This window comes from Asterias rubens, unplaced genomic scaffold (genome assembly GCF_902459465.1).
Source record: "Asterias rubens unplaced genomic scaffold, eAstRub1.3, whole genome shotgun sequence".
Lineage (NCBI taxonomy): Eukaryota > Metazoa > Echinodermata > Asteroidea > Forcipulatida > Asteriidae > Asterias > Asterias rubens.
Window position 1 is genome coordinate 10220 of NW_022985775.1, and position 16334 is coordinate 26553.

The following is a 16334-nucleotide window of genomic DNA, read 5'->3' on the forward strand; positions in this document are numbered from 1 at the left end:
ATACAGGATTGGGGTACATTTTTGGGACAGGAACCAGGCTCCATTTAGGGACAGGATTGGGGTTACGTTTAGGGACAGGGTTGGGGATACATTCAGGGACAAGAACGGGGCTACAATTTTGGGACAGGAACCAGGCTACATTTAGGGACAGGATTGGGGTACGTTTAGGGGACAGGGTTTGGGCTACATTTAAAAACTTACATCTATTTAAATAAAAACAATAATGTGTAGTAAAATTATTGCTCGTCCATAAACGAATCATGAATTTATTCCTCTCCAGTTAAACACACAACGTGTTTGGTCAACGAACACAAGAAGTAGCGAGTGAGATGTCCTTTTTCGATGTGTCAGACACTTAGTTTTGAGCCAAAATGTAGAATGCTACAAAGGTATGGGTAGGCTACGGAATAGCTTATGTAGTAGCATTCTAATAGGTCATGTTACCATAATGTTGTCAGCTAGACAAGCGTGCATATAGAGAGGGGCATACCGCATCCTATTCATTTATGACCTAACTCCAAACTCCCAAGTTGCCGGTGAAAAATGTGTGGCTTTTTGTTGTTGGCGTGTGTTTTACACAAATCGACTGTAGTGTAATAACGGCTTGCTGAGAGCTCTCGAGAGCCTATCAAACAGCGACTCGAGTGGCGGGGCCTCGTTCAAAAGGTCAATCCACTCCGGTATATACAGTGTACTTCGATTTGGCCCGCGGGAATATTGGACAAAATCAGCGAGCAATTTCCACCAGGAAAGCTGTGTGTAACTCTTGGCTATACATTGGACCTCATTTAGTGGCTTTGGGCGAGTTATTTGCAGTAGAGGGATAACCGGTTTGGGTTTCTCTGGGATTTAGTTTGTTTCCTAAAATTATTTACTCTAAGGGTATATATATTTTACACTAGTTGATTGAACCAAACACGTTTGTACAACCGGTGTGCCGTGGTCTGGTCTGGTCTTACATTTACATGTAGATAATTCTGCAATTTTACAAATTAAAATGTCACATAAGTTTTAGTTACATTCCTGCAACTATTATGTTGGGTAAGTAGGTCCTAAACACGTACGTCCACTTAATGAAAATGAAAATTTTAGTTGCCTGCAGGGCGCTGGTGTACAAAAACAATGCATATGTGAGACCTATGCGATAGGTCACTTCGTCAAATAAGCTTCATATCAATAGTCCGAACGTAATAGTTATAGGTCACTTTGTGTAAACGCAGAATGCGTACACGAGCGCTTGAATTATGTTTTGTGTGTCATTAATATAGTGACAGATTAATGCGATTAATATAGGTCACTTCATGGAAACATCAAAATGGCAAATATAATACGTCGTTTATACTAAGGTGTAATTACCAAACTATGGCTTGTGCTCTGGCTTTGGCTCTGTCTTACGATCTGGTTTCTGGATTGGCTTGATTAGTTCTTTTGTAAACGTGGGCTTTCGGTAGAGCGCGTAAATACGTGGGCGGAGCCTAAGCTAGAGTCAAAAGCCGTAAAGGAGGTTCTCGTAATGAAACATTGTGCATGGAAGATAGGGCCAAGGTTTATTTCCTTTGTCCCATATGTATCATGTTTTTTCTATTTTGTTTTGGTTTTTTGTCAGCATTGTTTTTTTTCCCGAACCACGTGATTCCCGAGTCACGCTAAATTGTAGATATTTGTATATATAATATTAATAGAGGTATTCATTTAACTATTTAATTATTTTGTTTATTATTATTATTATTGTTATTTTCTGAGCTTCTGTTGCGTACTGTGCCTGTGATATAATTATTAGAAGTATTTACTGGAGTGTCGTTTGATAGTGTGTTTATTTGATTTATGCCTTTGCTGATGAATGTTGAATAACGAATTAATATAACTCCACATCAAGAGACAAAAAAATATAAATACATGGACAAAAGAGGGACAAAACCTAACAAATATACATACAAGGACACCACGTCAAGGCGGCCAAGAAAGAGATAGAGGGCGTTATTTACACGCATAGCAGAAGATTTTCACAACCATTATGTGAGACTTTCACTACTTAAAAAAATAAATAAAATCAAGATGGCCAAGAGAGGAAGAGGTTTATCGCATATTTTCAACACATTTAGTTGCACCTCTTGAGAAAACATGCATAAAAACTACAGTTTGAGCTGGCTTTAAGTGCCCTTTCAGAATTAACTTGTACCCCTCCCTGTACCCCTTAAATGTTACAGATGCATGTCATGTTTGGCTTATTTCAATTGTGGCACCTGTATAAATAGGCATATTGTTCCACTGGCTGACGGGGTGGGGTGCTAAGATATTATTTCCTTGGCTTTGTCAACCACTAATTTTCAGTCGGAACTGATCTGGTGTGACTTTTCTAAAATAGGTTAGATTTTAGATTTCAAAGAAGAACATTAAACTCACTTCCCTTCAGGACCTTGTTTTGATGTCTGCTTTTAATTTGTAACAGTTTGTCGTTATTAAATAATCTCGATCGCGCCAATTTATTGCCGATCAATCACGTGACACGGACAGGTTGCTCCTGTTTGCTCCTGTTTAATTGAGTTCGTGCTTCCGTGTTAGTTTGTTTTGGGGTGTATTCACGAGCGATTGCTGGAAATTTACCAACCTAATTTTTCTTAAAACATTCACGCTTTTCCGTTTTGACATGTAGTAATCGTCAACTGATTATAGAGAAAATATATTTAAAAACCTAACCAAAATTAGTGATAATACCAAAAGTACTACTCTATTCCCCACGATGTTCTAAAAATTGCGCTAAATGTTTTGATTGATTCATCTAGTTCAACTCGTCCGCCCTATTTTCTCTCCCAAAGTCAACAACCAGAAAGTGAGAAAACCACAAGCAAGCCATAAACTCTTTCCATTTATGTACAATCAATTAATCAAACGTCAGTCGTTGAGTAGGCGGAAGAGACACAAACAAACAGGAGAAATATTGAAATCAAAGGACCTGAGAAAGGATCAAGAACAAAATTCCAACCAATTAGATGACTAGGATTGCGTCACACACCGACGCAAAAATTCTTCCGCAGATGTAGCTGGTTTTACGATCCGTGACGCGCAGTGGATATTCAAGTCCTGCGAGCAAAACCTTTATATTAGAGCAAGACAGCGCAACTGCGGTTATAAGCGAGTACGGTGCGTGTTTAGAGGACGGCGAAGATAACGGTTTTATTTTTTACTCAAGAGCGTATTTTAGTTGTCTGTGTGTGTATATCGACAAGAGGCGTGCATCTGATCGAGGTGTCCAGGCCCCGGGTTGAAGTCATCATGGAAAGACCAGGTATGTGTGGAAGAGGTAAGTCGTTCAGCTTATAGGAAACAATAGTTATAAGTACTATTTGAATAAATGATAGTATTGACTACATCGCAGGGAGTCTGACTGGTACTACTAAATGGCTTTTGAATTCTAAGTGCTATACGTGGAACTAATGATGTAAAGATAATTCATTTTATGTCAAGATGTTATAAGTTATTCTGGAAGGACATACACGTTTCTGAAAGTAATTACTGACTGCTACGGGTGTGTATCGTTTTGTCACTCGAAAAAAATCAAATAGATTATTAGGATCCTTTGTGATGCCTAAGTTTCATACCAACTGTTTCATATCGACAATGTTGTAGTGAATACACCAACCGTCAATCTTCTTTTGACTTGAAGCTATATATACTCAGCGCCTTGAGTACCTTTTTAGGTAGATACGTGCGCTATATAGACTTTGATATTATTATATTATATTATAATAAAACCAAATTAATATCCTTTCAATTTGAACAGGCTGAGTTTTGTGACGACTGTGTTCGTATCATCCAACACTCACTGTCGTCTGAAACAGAACAGTCGTACAACCTGAAGCGAAATAATCGCACGTCTTGCGCCATCTTCCTGAAGAATATGAATAAGATGTTCCCCTGGTACCAAGTGGAAACGTCCAAGTCATGGGAGCAGAACCAGAAGTACCCTGAGTAAGTGGGCAGTTCCATTAGTTAGTTTAGGGGTGTGAATAGCTTTGACAGTTGCTTTTCAAAGTTTACAAGGTCCTGCAAGAATAAGGTAATGAGTATTTCTCAAAGTGTCACATAATGTGAACTGATTTATCTGCAACAGTTCACTGCCAAATTTGATCTTTACCGGAGAAATTATTCAACAAATTAATTTGCGCGTCAATAGTTAAAGCTCCGATTTCTGACATTTTACCAAGGTCCAAGGTCATCACATCATTTGGTGGTAAAAAAAACTTGTTAAAAATCGTGTTTTATTTCATAACTTCATATCTGATTGGCTCTTTTGAGTCAATTACCTTCTAGAAAACCAATCATATTTCTCCTCTCTTCAGTGGCATGTTATCTTGAGCTTTCTTCATAACTTGACATCGGATTGGGTCTTATAAGTCCATTTACACTATAATCAACCACCCATTATTTCTCCTCTTATTTCAATGGAATGTTATCTCAAGCTTTCTTTATAACATGACACCTAATTGGCTCTTTCAGTCCATTTAATCTCTTATCAACCAGTCATATTTCTCCTCTCTTGTATCAGTTGTCATGGTTGAACATTCTCTTAAGCTTTCTTTATAACTTGACTTCTGATTGGCTCTTATCAGTCCATGTACCCTCTGATCAACCAATCATGTCTCTCCTCTCTTGCATCAGTTGTACATTCTCTTAAGCTTACTTTATAACTTGACTTCTGATTGGCTCTTATCAGTCCATGTACCCTCTGATCAACCAATCATGTCTCTCCTCTCTTGCATTAGTTGTACATTCTCTTAAGCTTTCTTTATAACTTGACTTCTGATTGGCTCTTATCAACCAATCATCTCCTCTCTTATTTCAGTGGTATGTTGTCCCAAGCTGTACTACCACCACACAGTGATCATGAATACGCACAGTGGATGCAGAGGAAACACCCATTGCCTGGAGTGGTACAGCCCTCCCCTCTTAAACGACTCCCCTTCTCGCCCACGAGTAGGGCCCCAGCTAGAATCATCGGTAGGTGACCCATTTTGGAAATAAAGGGGTGGAAAACTGTTCTTTGGGAGTTTGCGGGGCCTTTCATTGTAAATATTCAGACGGTAAAACGTCATGGTGGAATTTTAGTTTGCACATACTTGAAAACTGTAAGCTGATCAGTCAATTCTTTTCTTATTTTTTTATTTTTTGCTGTCATGGCTTTATGCCTTTGAGTTTGGCACTTAGCCAATATTGCTTTTTAATAATGTTCGCTGTAAACCATGTTAAGGTGATCTCTAAATGAGTTGGGTTAGCGTTGATTGCACTGTAAAAAGTTGGGAAGGTAGTGCATTCTGCTCTACCAACCAGGCTCCTAGTGGATGATGCCCAAGCCTACATCCTTACAGAGTGTGAAAAGGGTAAACCTGTTTCAGCCCAAAGAGAAGGAGGCAGTGTGCCCCTGGTGAAAGTTGACCTGGAACGATCAGTTAAATGTCGCCCTCAACTTGAATTGGCCATCCAGACTCGTGAGTTAAAGGAACACGTTGCATTGGATCGGTCGAGTTGGTCTTTGAAAAGCGTTTGTAACCGTTTGTTATAAAATGCATATGGTTGGAAAGATGTTTTAAAAGTAGAATACAATGATCCACACAAATTTGCCTCGAAATTGCGTGTTTTTCATTTTACTTTGCGAACTAACACGGTCGGCCATTTATGGGAGTCAAAAATTTGACTCCCATAAATGGCCGACCGTGTTAGTCGACGAGGTAAAAGGAAAACCGTGCAATTTCGAGGCAAATTTGTGTGGATCATTGTATTCTACTTTTAAAACATCTTTAAAACAATATGCAATTTATAACAAACGGTTATAAACGCTTTTTATAGACCAACTTGTCCGATCCAAGGCAACGTGTTCCTTTAAGGGGATACCTCATAAGAAAAAATAATGAACAAGATGAGCGCTATATTCTTCCATCTGATTTACAGTTTAATTTTGCCCTTGGGAAAAATCGGACAAAGTGTGATTAAATAGCCTAAAAAGTCCATTAAATACGCCACCTTGTGTACATTTAGGTCAGCCTTTTTACTAAGAAGCATTAATTATTGTTATTATTTTGACCTTGTCTAGGAGGAAGTGCTCAAGTGACCCCCTTGATGGAGCCCAATACAGATGATACCAGACGATGCTGTTTATGCGGGAGATTCTCAGATGAAGATCCTAACGGTGGGGGAAGGTTGCTCTACTGCGGACAGGTAAGAAAAACAAATGAGATGGGATCAAGCAAAATGAGTCAGTTGTCGACCCAGGCCCGTTTTTTGTTTGATGATGCATTTGAAACGAGCACGATTTATGCTTTATAGGCAATGTGTACCTTTGGTTTTTCAATCGATTGATTAGTGATCTTTCATACTATGTTTCAGTGTGTGTCCGGTATCGCTCGGCTTGGCCTGCACGTTCTCGTCATAGAGAGACCGGCTTTGGCAGGACTTTCTTTGGCTCAATGCTGCAGGTCTGGTCGTGGTTTCCCCTCCTGGTTCTGATTTCTTCCCATTGTTGTTGTTTTTAAATGGTGTTATTATTATGGTTTGTTTAGCATTCACTGGATATGTACATGTATTGTTGTGTTTGCATTGTCTCTGCTTGCACCTTGAACATCTGTAAAGATTGATTTGGCGCATTACAGATACCTACTATTATTTTAATTATTATTATTTTAATCCTGAAGATGATCAGAGCATACTGATCTAATTGTCGAGTCGGTAACCACCAGTTCTTTTTCAGAAGCAACTTTACTCAAAAGAGATACCCACGTGGTGTTACTGCTAAACTTTCTTAGTTGTACTGCCACCATGTAAAGTTTCAAATCCTAATGAATATGTCCGCGGTGGAAGAATAACCCTCTATTAGGAATAGCAAAATCTAAGAAGTGTTACTGCTGGCCTGGAATTTAGGTAAAAAGGGCACGACAGCCCTGGGGGGAAAAGGGCACGGCAAACTTGGCCCTAATGTTGGGTTATTTTCAAGGGGCATCACGGCCACTTGAAGGGCAACAACGGCAATAGCTGTCGTGGCCGCTGTGAAATTCAAGCCCTGTTACTGTCTCGGATTCTACTTATGGGCCATTAAAACTGATATATTTTTTACAAAACCACATTACCTTAAAGTGAAATTTTTTCCAAAATTCTTTATACTATCAAGAGCTGCTGTAGGCTTCTAACTGAGAATGTTTTATTGTCATTAGTTTTAATAGTGATTAAGCTTGGGCGATATCACGATATTATCGAATATTGCGATATTAATTTGGACACGATTTCGATATCGGATGGATTTGGTTTTAGTCGAAATATCGATATATCGCGATAATCGCGATATATCGATATATCGATTAAATATCGCGATGTATTTGCTAGCTGAGACATCTTGCACCCCATAGGTTTGGACTAAAACCAGAAGAATAGGTCATTAGAACACCTCTCTTATGCTAGGACTGTCTCTTCTACAACTTTCACTTGGAGTTTTAAGACTGATGATGTCAAATTTCATTAATCGCGATTATATCGAATATCGCGATATATTGTCGGCGATATATCGTGAATAAAATAAATCGATATCGCCCAAGCTTAATAGTGATAACCAAACGTACACCTCTGTAAAAGTCTCATTCTCATGAATATTCATATTCTAGTTCTGAACTCTATTTATTTTAGGATGAGTGGATACACATCAACTGCGGTCTGTGGTCGGCGGAGGTATTTGAAGAAATGGACGGATCGTTAGTCAACGTTCACGCTGCAATCTGGAGAGGCAGGCAGCTGGTGAGTGTGAAGTAGATTCTAGTAAAAATGAAAGCAAATAGATTCATCTTTTTCATTCCTTCTTGGGCTTTTCATTTAGCCATGATATTGCCTTGGATCGGTCGAGTTGGTCTTTCAAAAGCGTTTGTAACCGTTTTTTTTTATAAAATGCATATGGTTAGAAAAATGATTTAAAAGTAAAATACAATGATCCACACAAATTTGCCTCGAAATTGCGTGGTTTTCCTTTTACTTTGCAAACTAACACGGTCGGCCATTTATGGGAGTCAAGAACCATACATGGCCGACCGTGTTAGTCGACGAGGTAAAAGGAAAGCCACGCAATTTCGAGTGATACTTATTTGGATCATTATATTCTACTTTTGAAATATCTTTCTAATCATATGCATTTTATAACAAAACAAATGTTCATTATTATTATTATTATTACTCTGTTTTTGTATTTGTGTTTGTATTTAAACATGTCCAATCTCCAGGATCAATTGTAAAAAAAAACCACTTTTTAATTTTTTTTTTATAAATCAACAGCGTTGCGAGAACTGCAACAAGTTTGGAGCGACAGTCGGCTGCTGCCAGCGAGGGTGTCCTGCCAATTTCCACTTCATGTGTGCTCGGGAGATTAAATGCGTCTTCCAGGAGGACAAGAAAGTCTTCTGCAACACGCATCGTGATAAAGTGGATCGAGATGTAAGACTTAGTTTAAGAAATTTAATAATAGTGGCTTTTTATATACATGTAGCAGTAAGCTTGGGCGATATCACGATATTATCGAATATCGCGATATTAATTTTGACACGATTTCGATATCGGATGGATTTGGTTTTAATCAAAATATCGATATATCGCGATATATCGCAATAATTGCGATATATCGATATATCGATTAAATATCGCGATGTATTTGCTAGCTGAGACATCTTGCACCCCATAGGTTTGGAGTAAAACCAGAAGAATAGGTCATTATAACACCTCTCTTAAGCTATGACTGTCTCTTCTACAACTTTCACTTGGAGTTTTAAGACTGATGATGTCAAATATTATAATTAATCGCGATTACATCAAATATCGCGATATATTGTCGGCGATATATCGTGAATAAAATAAATCAATATCGCCCAAGCTTATGTAGAGCTCAAAATTGTGGCTGATGGCACTCCAGCATTGTTACCCGTGCAGCCGATTACACAAAACAGTAGGAATATTCCTATCCTCGTCTTCACTAAGGATGGGTTCAATGGATCCTATTGCTATGAATAGAGAACTTAAAACGTGTTTTTTTTGTGGAGGCGCCTTGATTTCTTTTATGGAGAGGTGCGTAATATAAATCCATATTATGATTATTAACTCTTATGATTAATCCTAACTTAGTTTGGTGAAATCGAATGGTAGGTCACTTGGCCTTTTTTGTTCATTCCTTAGACCATCTCAGCTCCCTTTACAAGTATACAGCCTGTCCTGCCACTAGTGCTATGCTAAACAATGTAATATCAAAGCTTGAGTCTAGTGTTCTTAATAAATAATCCACGCGGCCACAACACGCATGATTATTTTAATCTTTAGACTGAAGTTTATTTCTTTTGTTCTGTCTTCAGATCATCCAAGATGGTAACTTCGCCGTGCTGCGTCGTGTCTGCGTCAGCCTAGACAACATGAAACTCAATCGTAACTTCACTCAGGGACTTGAAGTCAGTCGTATCAATGTCATGGTTGGGTCGTTGACTGTGGATGACCTAGGTCGTCTCGGTCCCTCCTCGGACCAACAGGATGCCCTGTATCCTCTAGAGTTCAGGTAAGTTATAAAGCTTTGAAATCATTGGGTTGTGCTTTCACATTTAGTTTTCTAGCGCTTGATAGCTCAGTTGGTAGAGCCCTGGCACGCTCATCCAAATGTCCTTCGGTGCAAATCCAGCTCTAGTCAGGACTTACCGAGGTCAGTTTCCCTTGGGTTTATTACTTGATATTAAGTATTAAAAGTCACAATCCCAGTACGGCGATCCACTGGCTTCCCAGGGCCCAATTTCATAGAGCTGCTAAGCACAAAAATTTCTTAGCACGAAATTTCTTCCTTGATAAAAACAGGACTTACCAACCAAATTTCCATGTGATTTTCAGGATAAGCAAACAAAGCTGAATACCAGTAACAAGCACCCCAACAAAATGGAGTCAATCGTTCTCCACGGGATGATTGTGCTCAATTGGTCATCAAAGTTGTAAGAAAATGATGGGTAAAACCGCTCAATGCATAGAATTGTGCGCTTTCAGATTTTTGGGGTAAAAAAATACCGCTTTCTCTAAAATACAGCTCTCCAGTGTTTTTACCAAGTCAGTTTTTACGGTCATTAATTTTTGGAGTGCATATCTTCAGGTCAATGCACATCTTGGGACATGGCATTACTGCATGTAAGACTATGAGGTCTTCTCTTATCAAAAGTGTATGCACTCTTTTTAAATAGAAGTTTACAAGTGTCTGTACTTTCTCATTTTTTTTAAATTCTAGGTGTCAGCGAGTCTACTGGAGTACCTTTGACGCACAACGGCGCTGTGTCTACACGATCCGCATCTATGAATGCAAAGTGTCAGCACCCCAAAGTCGCCCCTCGATGTCAACCACACCACAGCCCACAGTCCGGGCGCCCTCCATAAAAGGAAGTCTCAGGTTCAATCACGGAGCTCCCGAACGACATGCCGAGCATTCCTGAGGAAGATGAAGGGATGCAACTCCGAGGCAAGGAGGCGGGAGTTGAGATGATTGACGGTGTCTTTGAATTATCTCTCGACAGTACAGGATTAGAGTCATTGCTGGATCCAGAGACTCTCCTACAGTGTGAGGCGGATCTAAGAGAAGGTTGCATCGATCCGGAGATGGCTCTTAATGCGGCCTTCGAACAGATTAACTCAGAAATTGCCATGGAGATCGGAGAGTATGATCTTTCGCTTAAAGATCAGCCTCCTATGTTAGACCAAGCTCTGATGGATTACCCTGATGATTTAGGACTCCAGTGGTAAATTAAAACAAAAGCTGCCCTTCGTTCGGACTTCAGAGTCAAGACCCGGCATTCCAATCTACTGTCGGCGATGTTAGACTTACCCAGTCTTGGCCGATACCGCCGTCTAACACGTCTGGTCTTTCGGAGAAAACACTAAAGAGTTTGCCTCAAGTGCCCTTGCCAACCCGAGCTTGACCATGGTAAATCTGGCTCATGATAATGACCTCTCATCTGATCTGAGTCGGATGGTCATGAGCTTGAATAACGCTGCCCAGAGCGGCCGAACCGAGGAGATGACAAGAAGATCTTCCCAAGACAGTAGTGTGTCGTCAGAGACTGTTCCTTCAGGAGCTGCTGCTCAACTTGGCCATGTTGAAGCTGTATGCTCCCAGGAAGGGCAACCCAAAGACATTGTAGGTTTCTCACAAGTTGGTGGAGCAGCAAAGATGGCAATTCCAAGCTCTGAATCTGGAGTTGGTGCCACATTCTCAACAGGCTTCTCTGTGAGGTCAATGGGACCTCAACAGGCTCTCCTGAGAGGTCAACGGGCGAAGCATCAACTGGGGCTACAGCAATTTTCGACTCTACCACACAAAACTCTGAGTTAATCTCAAGAACTTCTATGTTAGGTTCTCATTCCATTGAAGAGGAGTCGTTTGGGAAAGCCGCGATCGAAAGCCCCGGCACGGTTACAAGTTTGTTCCAGTCAGAGATTAAGAGCACTGTAAGGAGTAATGGACCACAATTGATTTCAGGACTTAATAAAGTGGCCACGCTACCAGAGTCTTCACTCGACACTCCCACAAGATCAGTAATCAAGTTTATGGATACATTGCTAACCAACTCCCCAGAGGACAAATCACCGGAAGTAAAAACAACCAATGCTGAGCAAAGCTCAATTATTGCAGACACAAACAGAATACCTTGTCAAAGCTCTGTGCAGGAGAGCACCACAACCGCGAATGGAGAGCCAAGAGAAACTATTGTTGAAAGCAACGACGTGAAGGATGAAGTGACATCATCTTGCCCCAAGGAAACATTTGATTCGGATTCAGACTTGGATCCCCGACTCAAGGATAGTCAAGAGACTGTCGAGAGTAGTGACAACACCGACACGCTGAAAGAAGAAAATGGACTCAGCTGGCAAGAGAGTACAGAGGATGAAACCGATTTGAGCCAACTCACTAAAGACATTGTGACTGATGTCATCGCAATGGAGAAGCTGGCAGAGCAATCAGCTGAACAATCCACACCCCTATCATCGGCAGATATGGAACAGTCAGAATTGAGCGAGGATAGCAAGGACTCCTCCATTAGCGAACAAAGGGGAGATGAAGCCTCTTTGGAAGGAGGCACAATGCTGCACAAAAATGAAAGTAATTCTTCTGAAACCAAATCAAATTTCCCTTTGACTCGGAACGACAATGCCTCTGGAAGCTGTCTAAGTGACCTTGTACCTCAGAGTTCCACACCACACAGGCAATTATATGTCCCTGTGGTTGGAGTTGGAGAAACTGACAGTGACTCACCAACAGAGGGCGCCATATGTGGGAGTTCTGAGTTCAAAGATGACCTCACACTTGAACAGAGTCCTGGAATAGCTTTACATGAAGACAAATCCCAGGCCCAGTCACCATCTGAAGTATCATCAAATCAAACGACGGAAGGAGTTGATATGGCATCACATCTTGAACCTATGATTCCTTGTGGAATTGACCGCGCTGACGTGAATGTGCTTGAAACATCTTCCGACAGTGCTTCCCAAGTTGCTGCACCTAATGGTGAGATAGAGTACAGCGAGTCAGGACAAGTTGCTGTGATTGAAACTCCTGTTGTGAGCTCATTGGTTAATAAAGTCGGGGAAGCCTCAGATACTGACCAATCGGAACACATGGATGTGGATGATGACCTCCAACTTTCTGCACAGGAGGAAAATAACTCCGCCTCCAAGAACACATCACTAACTCCTGAGGTAGGTGTGAACGTTTCGTTCGAGGAACAGGTCCATAGCCTTGAAGGACATGTTCCAGAAGAGGTTGAGCTGCTTCTAAACTTGTCGAGTAGTACTTCTGAGGAAGTAGAAGCAGATGGTCTCCTTGGTTCCGCCAAGGGCTCACTTGAAGAACCCATTGGAGTCACGTCACCCTCTGAGGAAAGCCTCGAGGAGGATTCAGCCAAGGAACCAGTAGCTTATTCCCATTCTTCGGACGAGGAAGTTGTTGAACCAGCTGCAAAGAAGATCAAGTTGGGAGATTCACCAACAATGTTAACTGAAAAAACTCAAACCCAGGGAAGTTGTTGTCCTGAAAACCTGAGAAGTGCTTCTCCTCCAGTCTCTTTAGAACGACCAGATCAGAAGGACGTCGAGAGAAAAGAAAGAAGTGTGCAAGAAGAACTGAGAGACGAAGTTGATGTTAATGTCAGCGAGAATCAATTTAAGGTCGACAACTCATCAGAGCTAGTTGCAGTACTTTCTGAGAGCATAAAGAAAGATCGTGAGAAAAGTGATCCCAGTCACTCTCCAGTTGTTAAAGTTCTGCCACCAGGAAGTTCAGATGAAGACATCTTTTTAGACGAGAGCCAACTCAACTCTGACGGCGTTAATTTATCCATGGATACCGAAGACATTGCAGACAATCAAAGCAATCAGGAACAACCAGTGGAAGCCAAGAAGCTTAACCCAAGAGACACCTTTGTTGCCCTGAGGAAGGCAATTGTTGTTCTCCATGATATTTGTGCTGGGCAGAGCAAACAAGCTGGAAGTCTTTCTTGCAGTCTCCCTTTAACACCTTCCACAGAACTTGTGAACTCATTGCCAAGCTCGCCGGAACATCACCAAAGCTTTTCTGATAGATCTGCTCCAGTCCAGTCTGACAAATCTCAATCACTGCCAAGCACACCCTGCTTAGAAAGAAACATAACCGATTTGCCACATGTTCTGGAAGACTTCAAAGAAGATAGCAATTCAGAGTCAGGAGTAGGGGTGATAGGTGTTGAAAGTGATAAAGTATTTGAGAAAAACAGTTCAGAAGTTTGTCAGGAGCCGTTTGAAAAGTTACAACGAGACGATACTTTTGAGAAGTCAATGCATGATGAGACTGACTCACTGATCACTAAGGAACCAAAACAGTTGGGAGACTTTGTCCTCGATGAAAGAACTGGCGTCTTTGTTCCAGGCATGTCTGATTCCGAGTCCAAAAAGGATAATCAGGACGATTCCACTGGCGACAAAATGGATATCGAAGACAGTCCCTCATCAAGGAAAAAGTACCCAATGAGGGCAACCTTCTCTCGTCTTACTCGCGTTGTCGACACACCGAAAGAAAAACAATCAAGGCAAAGAAGGACGTCCAGTGTTAGTATCACATCATCGGAGGAAACACCTTCAGAGAATCCAGAGAAATTACTGTCAAAGGATGTCACATCCCCGGAAGTCGAAATGAGAGAAACGTTTACTGAAGATATGACAACACCCGAGGTAAAGAAAGGACCAGGTAGACCAAGGAAGAACAAAGTTGGTATTACTCCAGTATCTGCAGTTTGGAAATCTGAATCGAACAAAGTTGGTATAACGCCAGTATCTGCTGATGGGAAATCTGAGTTCAAACCAATCACACCCGGTCTCAAGAGAGGACCAGGTAGACCAAGAAAGGTGCGTAGGCTGCTTACATCTGAATCAGGGGGTCCTGAAACAGATAAATCAACGCCTCCACCATGTCAACGAATCCTCAGGAAAAGAACCCCTCAAAGTCAGCCACAAATGAAAAATGTTGAGAAATCCAGGAAAAGACCACTGGAAGAGGTTGATTCGGCTAATGCTGTCACATCGTCAAAAGATGTGAAAGTGGTTCAAAATAAATTGCAAGGAGAAAAGGACTCGCAACAACATCAGGAATCAGACAAAACCTCTGAGACTCAACTTAAAACAACCGAATTAGAAACCCAATCTGCCTCTGCAGATGCCATAAAGCCTGCCCGACGCTGGCCACTCAAGCGAGTCATGGGAGACTTTGTGTCAAACAAGGAGTTGTTAGACCTGTGGACTGGGCTTCAACCAGACATGGGACCCCTGAAAACAATTAAAACAAAACCAGTAGTGAAGAAAGATGATTCTACCACAGGAAATTCTCCAAAGGAAGTTAAACTTGCAGATAGTAGGATCAACCAAGTACCTGTCAATGTGGATGCATCAAGTCAGCCTTCAAGTTCCGATGCATTGGATTCAAATGTAAACTCAAAAGACTACCTGAAGGTAATATTTCGCAGCCACTCAAGCTCCCAACGGGCTAAGCTTTCAACAAATCAAAGTGCTCCCAACCACAAAGGAAAAGCTGGCGATTGTGTCATCACAAGCCGGAAAGTCATCTCGGTTACAACGGAGGAGTTTACTAGACTCAAAACAGAAATGCAGAAATATAAAAAGGTGGGAAAACCAAAATAGGAAACCACGAATTTTTGGAAATGATCCAATCCACAACGAGAGACTCAGAAAAAAATAATGTGTCAAATGATGGCGTTGGTGCTCAGTCTGCAGCCAGTTCAACCCCAAGGGATCCTCCAGGTTCTGAAATGCGACAGGGACAAGTAACTGAGCATCTGAGAAGGGTAGGAAGTTGGAAGAGGAAAGCCTTCCACCTGTTCTTCCCATACAGCTTGATAAACAGATAGCTGGAATAGCAACAGAGGAGAGCCTTCCACCTGTTCTGGTTAAACAGCTTGATGAAGAGATGGTTGTCAAGTCCTCAGGGATAACCCTTCCACCTGTTCTAGACTCTCAGCCTGGTGAACAGATCTCAAGGAAGCCATCGAAGGAAACCCCCTCAATTTAATGAAAAAATTTGTCCAGGATAGTCTTGCCCGGAAATCGTCGGCCGTCAGCTTATGTACTTCAGCAGCGTCGATTCCATCAAGAGTCCACCCTAAGAGCATCATGTCCACCATCCCGCCATTTGGTACTCCTCGGATTTCTCCATCTGTGCTTAGACCCTTACAACCTCTTGTGCCAAGAAGTACTCCAACTGTCATGACCATTGCCATTACATCACATAGTACAGTAACTTATCCTCATATATACACTCAACAAGGTCCTGTTGTAACTCGAGTGATTTCCCCCGCTGTCTCAGTACCTGGATCTGTATGGACCCCTTTCAACATGCCCGTACCCTCCTCAGCTCTCCAAGTTGCCCCGTCCTTTGTTTCTTGTACTCTGCAGCCTCCCATTATTCCACAACAACTTGCTTCACTATATGTGCCACCTGTCCCACTCACAACGCCTTGGCACCCAAAGCCTTCACTAGTCAGTTCAACATCTTGTTCGATGTCTTTTTCCAAACCTATGCTGAATGCCTCTGTCATCGATCCTGGACTGCCATGGAGGCCCAAACCTTCCCCTTCACAGTCTGACTCGATTCTCTACCCATCTGGTTTTGGACTTCAAACCAGAAGATTGGAACCTTTGACCAACCCATCACAAAGCGGCTACCCGCTCTATTCGCAACCATCTGTAGTTTCATCTAACAGGACTTCCCTAGAGGGTCATGTAACACCGTTTCCCATTGCTGGACTGAGTAC

At 41.5% G+C, this 16334-nt stretch overlaps 2 protein-coding genes across 2 annotated transcripts; both read left to right on the forward strand.

The window, feature by feature from the left end:
• Nucleotides 1–3781: 3781 nt before the first annotated feature.
• On the forward strand, nt 3782–11371 carry LOC117306676 (histone-lysine N-methyltransferase 2A-like; the record flags this gene model as incomplete). The annotated part of the gene is given in 11 exon segments (XM_033791158.1): nt 3782–3969; nt 4844–4998; nt 6089–6213; nt 7669–7776; nt 8305–8463; nt 9369–9565; nt 10274–10347; nt 10350–10430; nt 10433–10764; nt 10767–10932; nt 10935–11371. Coding segments are annotated over 11 exon segments (2022 nt in total), but the record flags the coding sequence as incomplete, so codon positions are not given.
• Nucleotides 11372–11385: 14 nt separating this feature from the next.
• LOC117306677 (dentin sialophosphoprotein-like) lies at nt 11386–15592 on the forward strand. Its single transcript, XM_033791159.1, has 2 exons — nt 11386–15186; nt 15416–15592. The coding sequence occupies exons 1-2, from the start codon at nt 11386–11388 to the stop codon at nt 15590–15592; spliced, it is 3978 nt and encodes a 1325-aa protein (XP_033647050.1).
• Nucleotides 15593–16334: the final 742 nt, after the last annotated feature.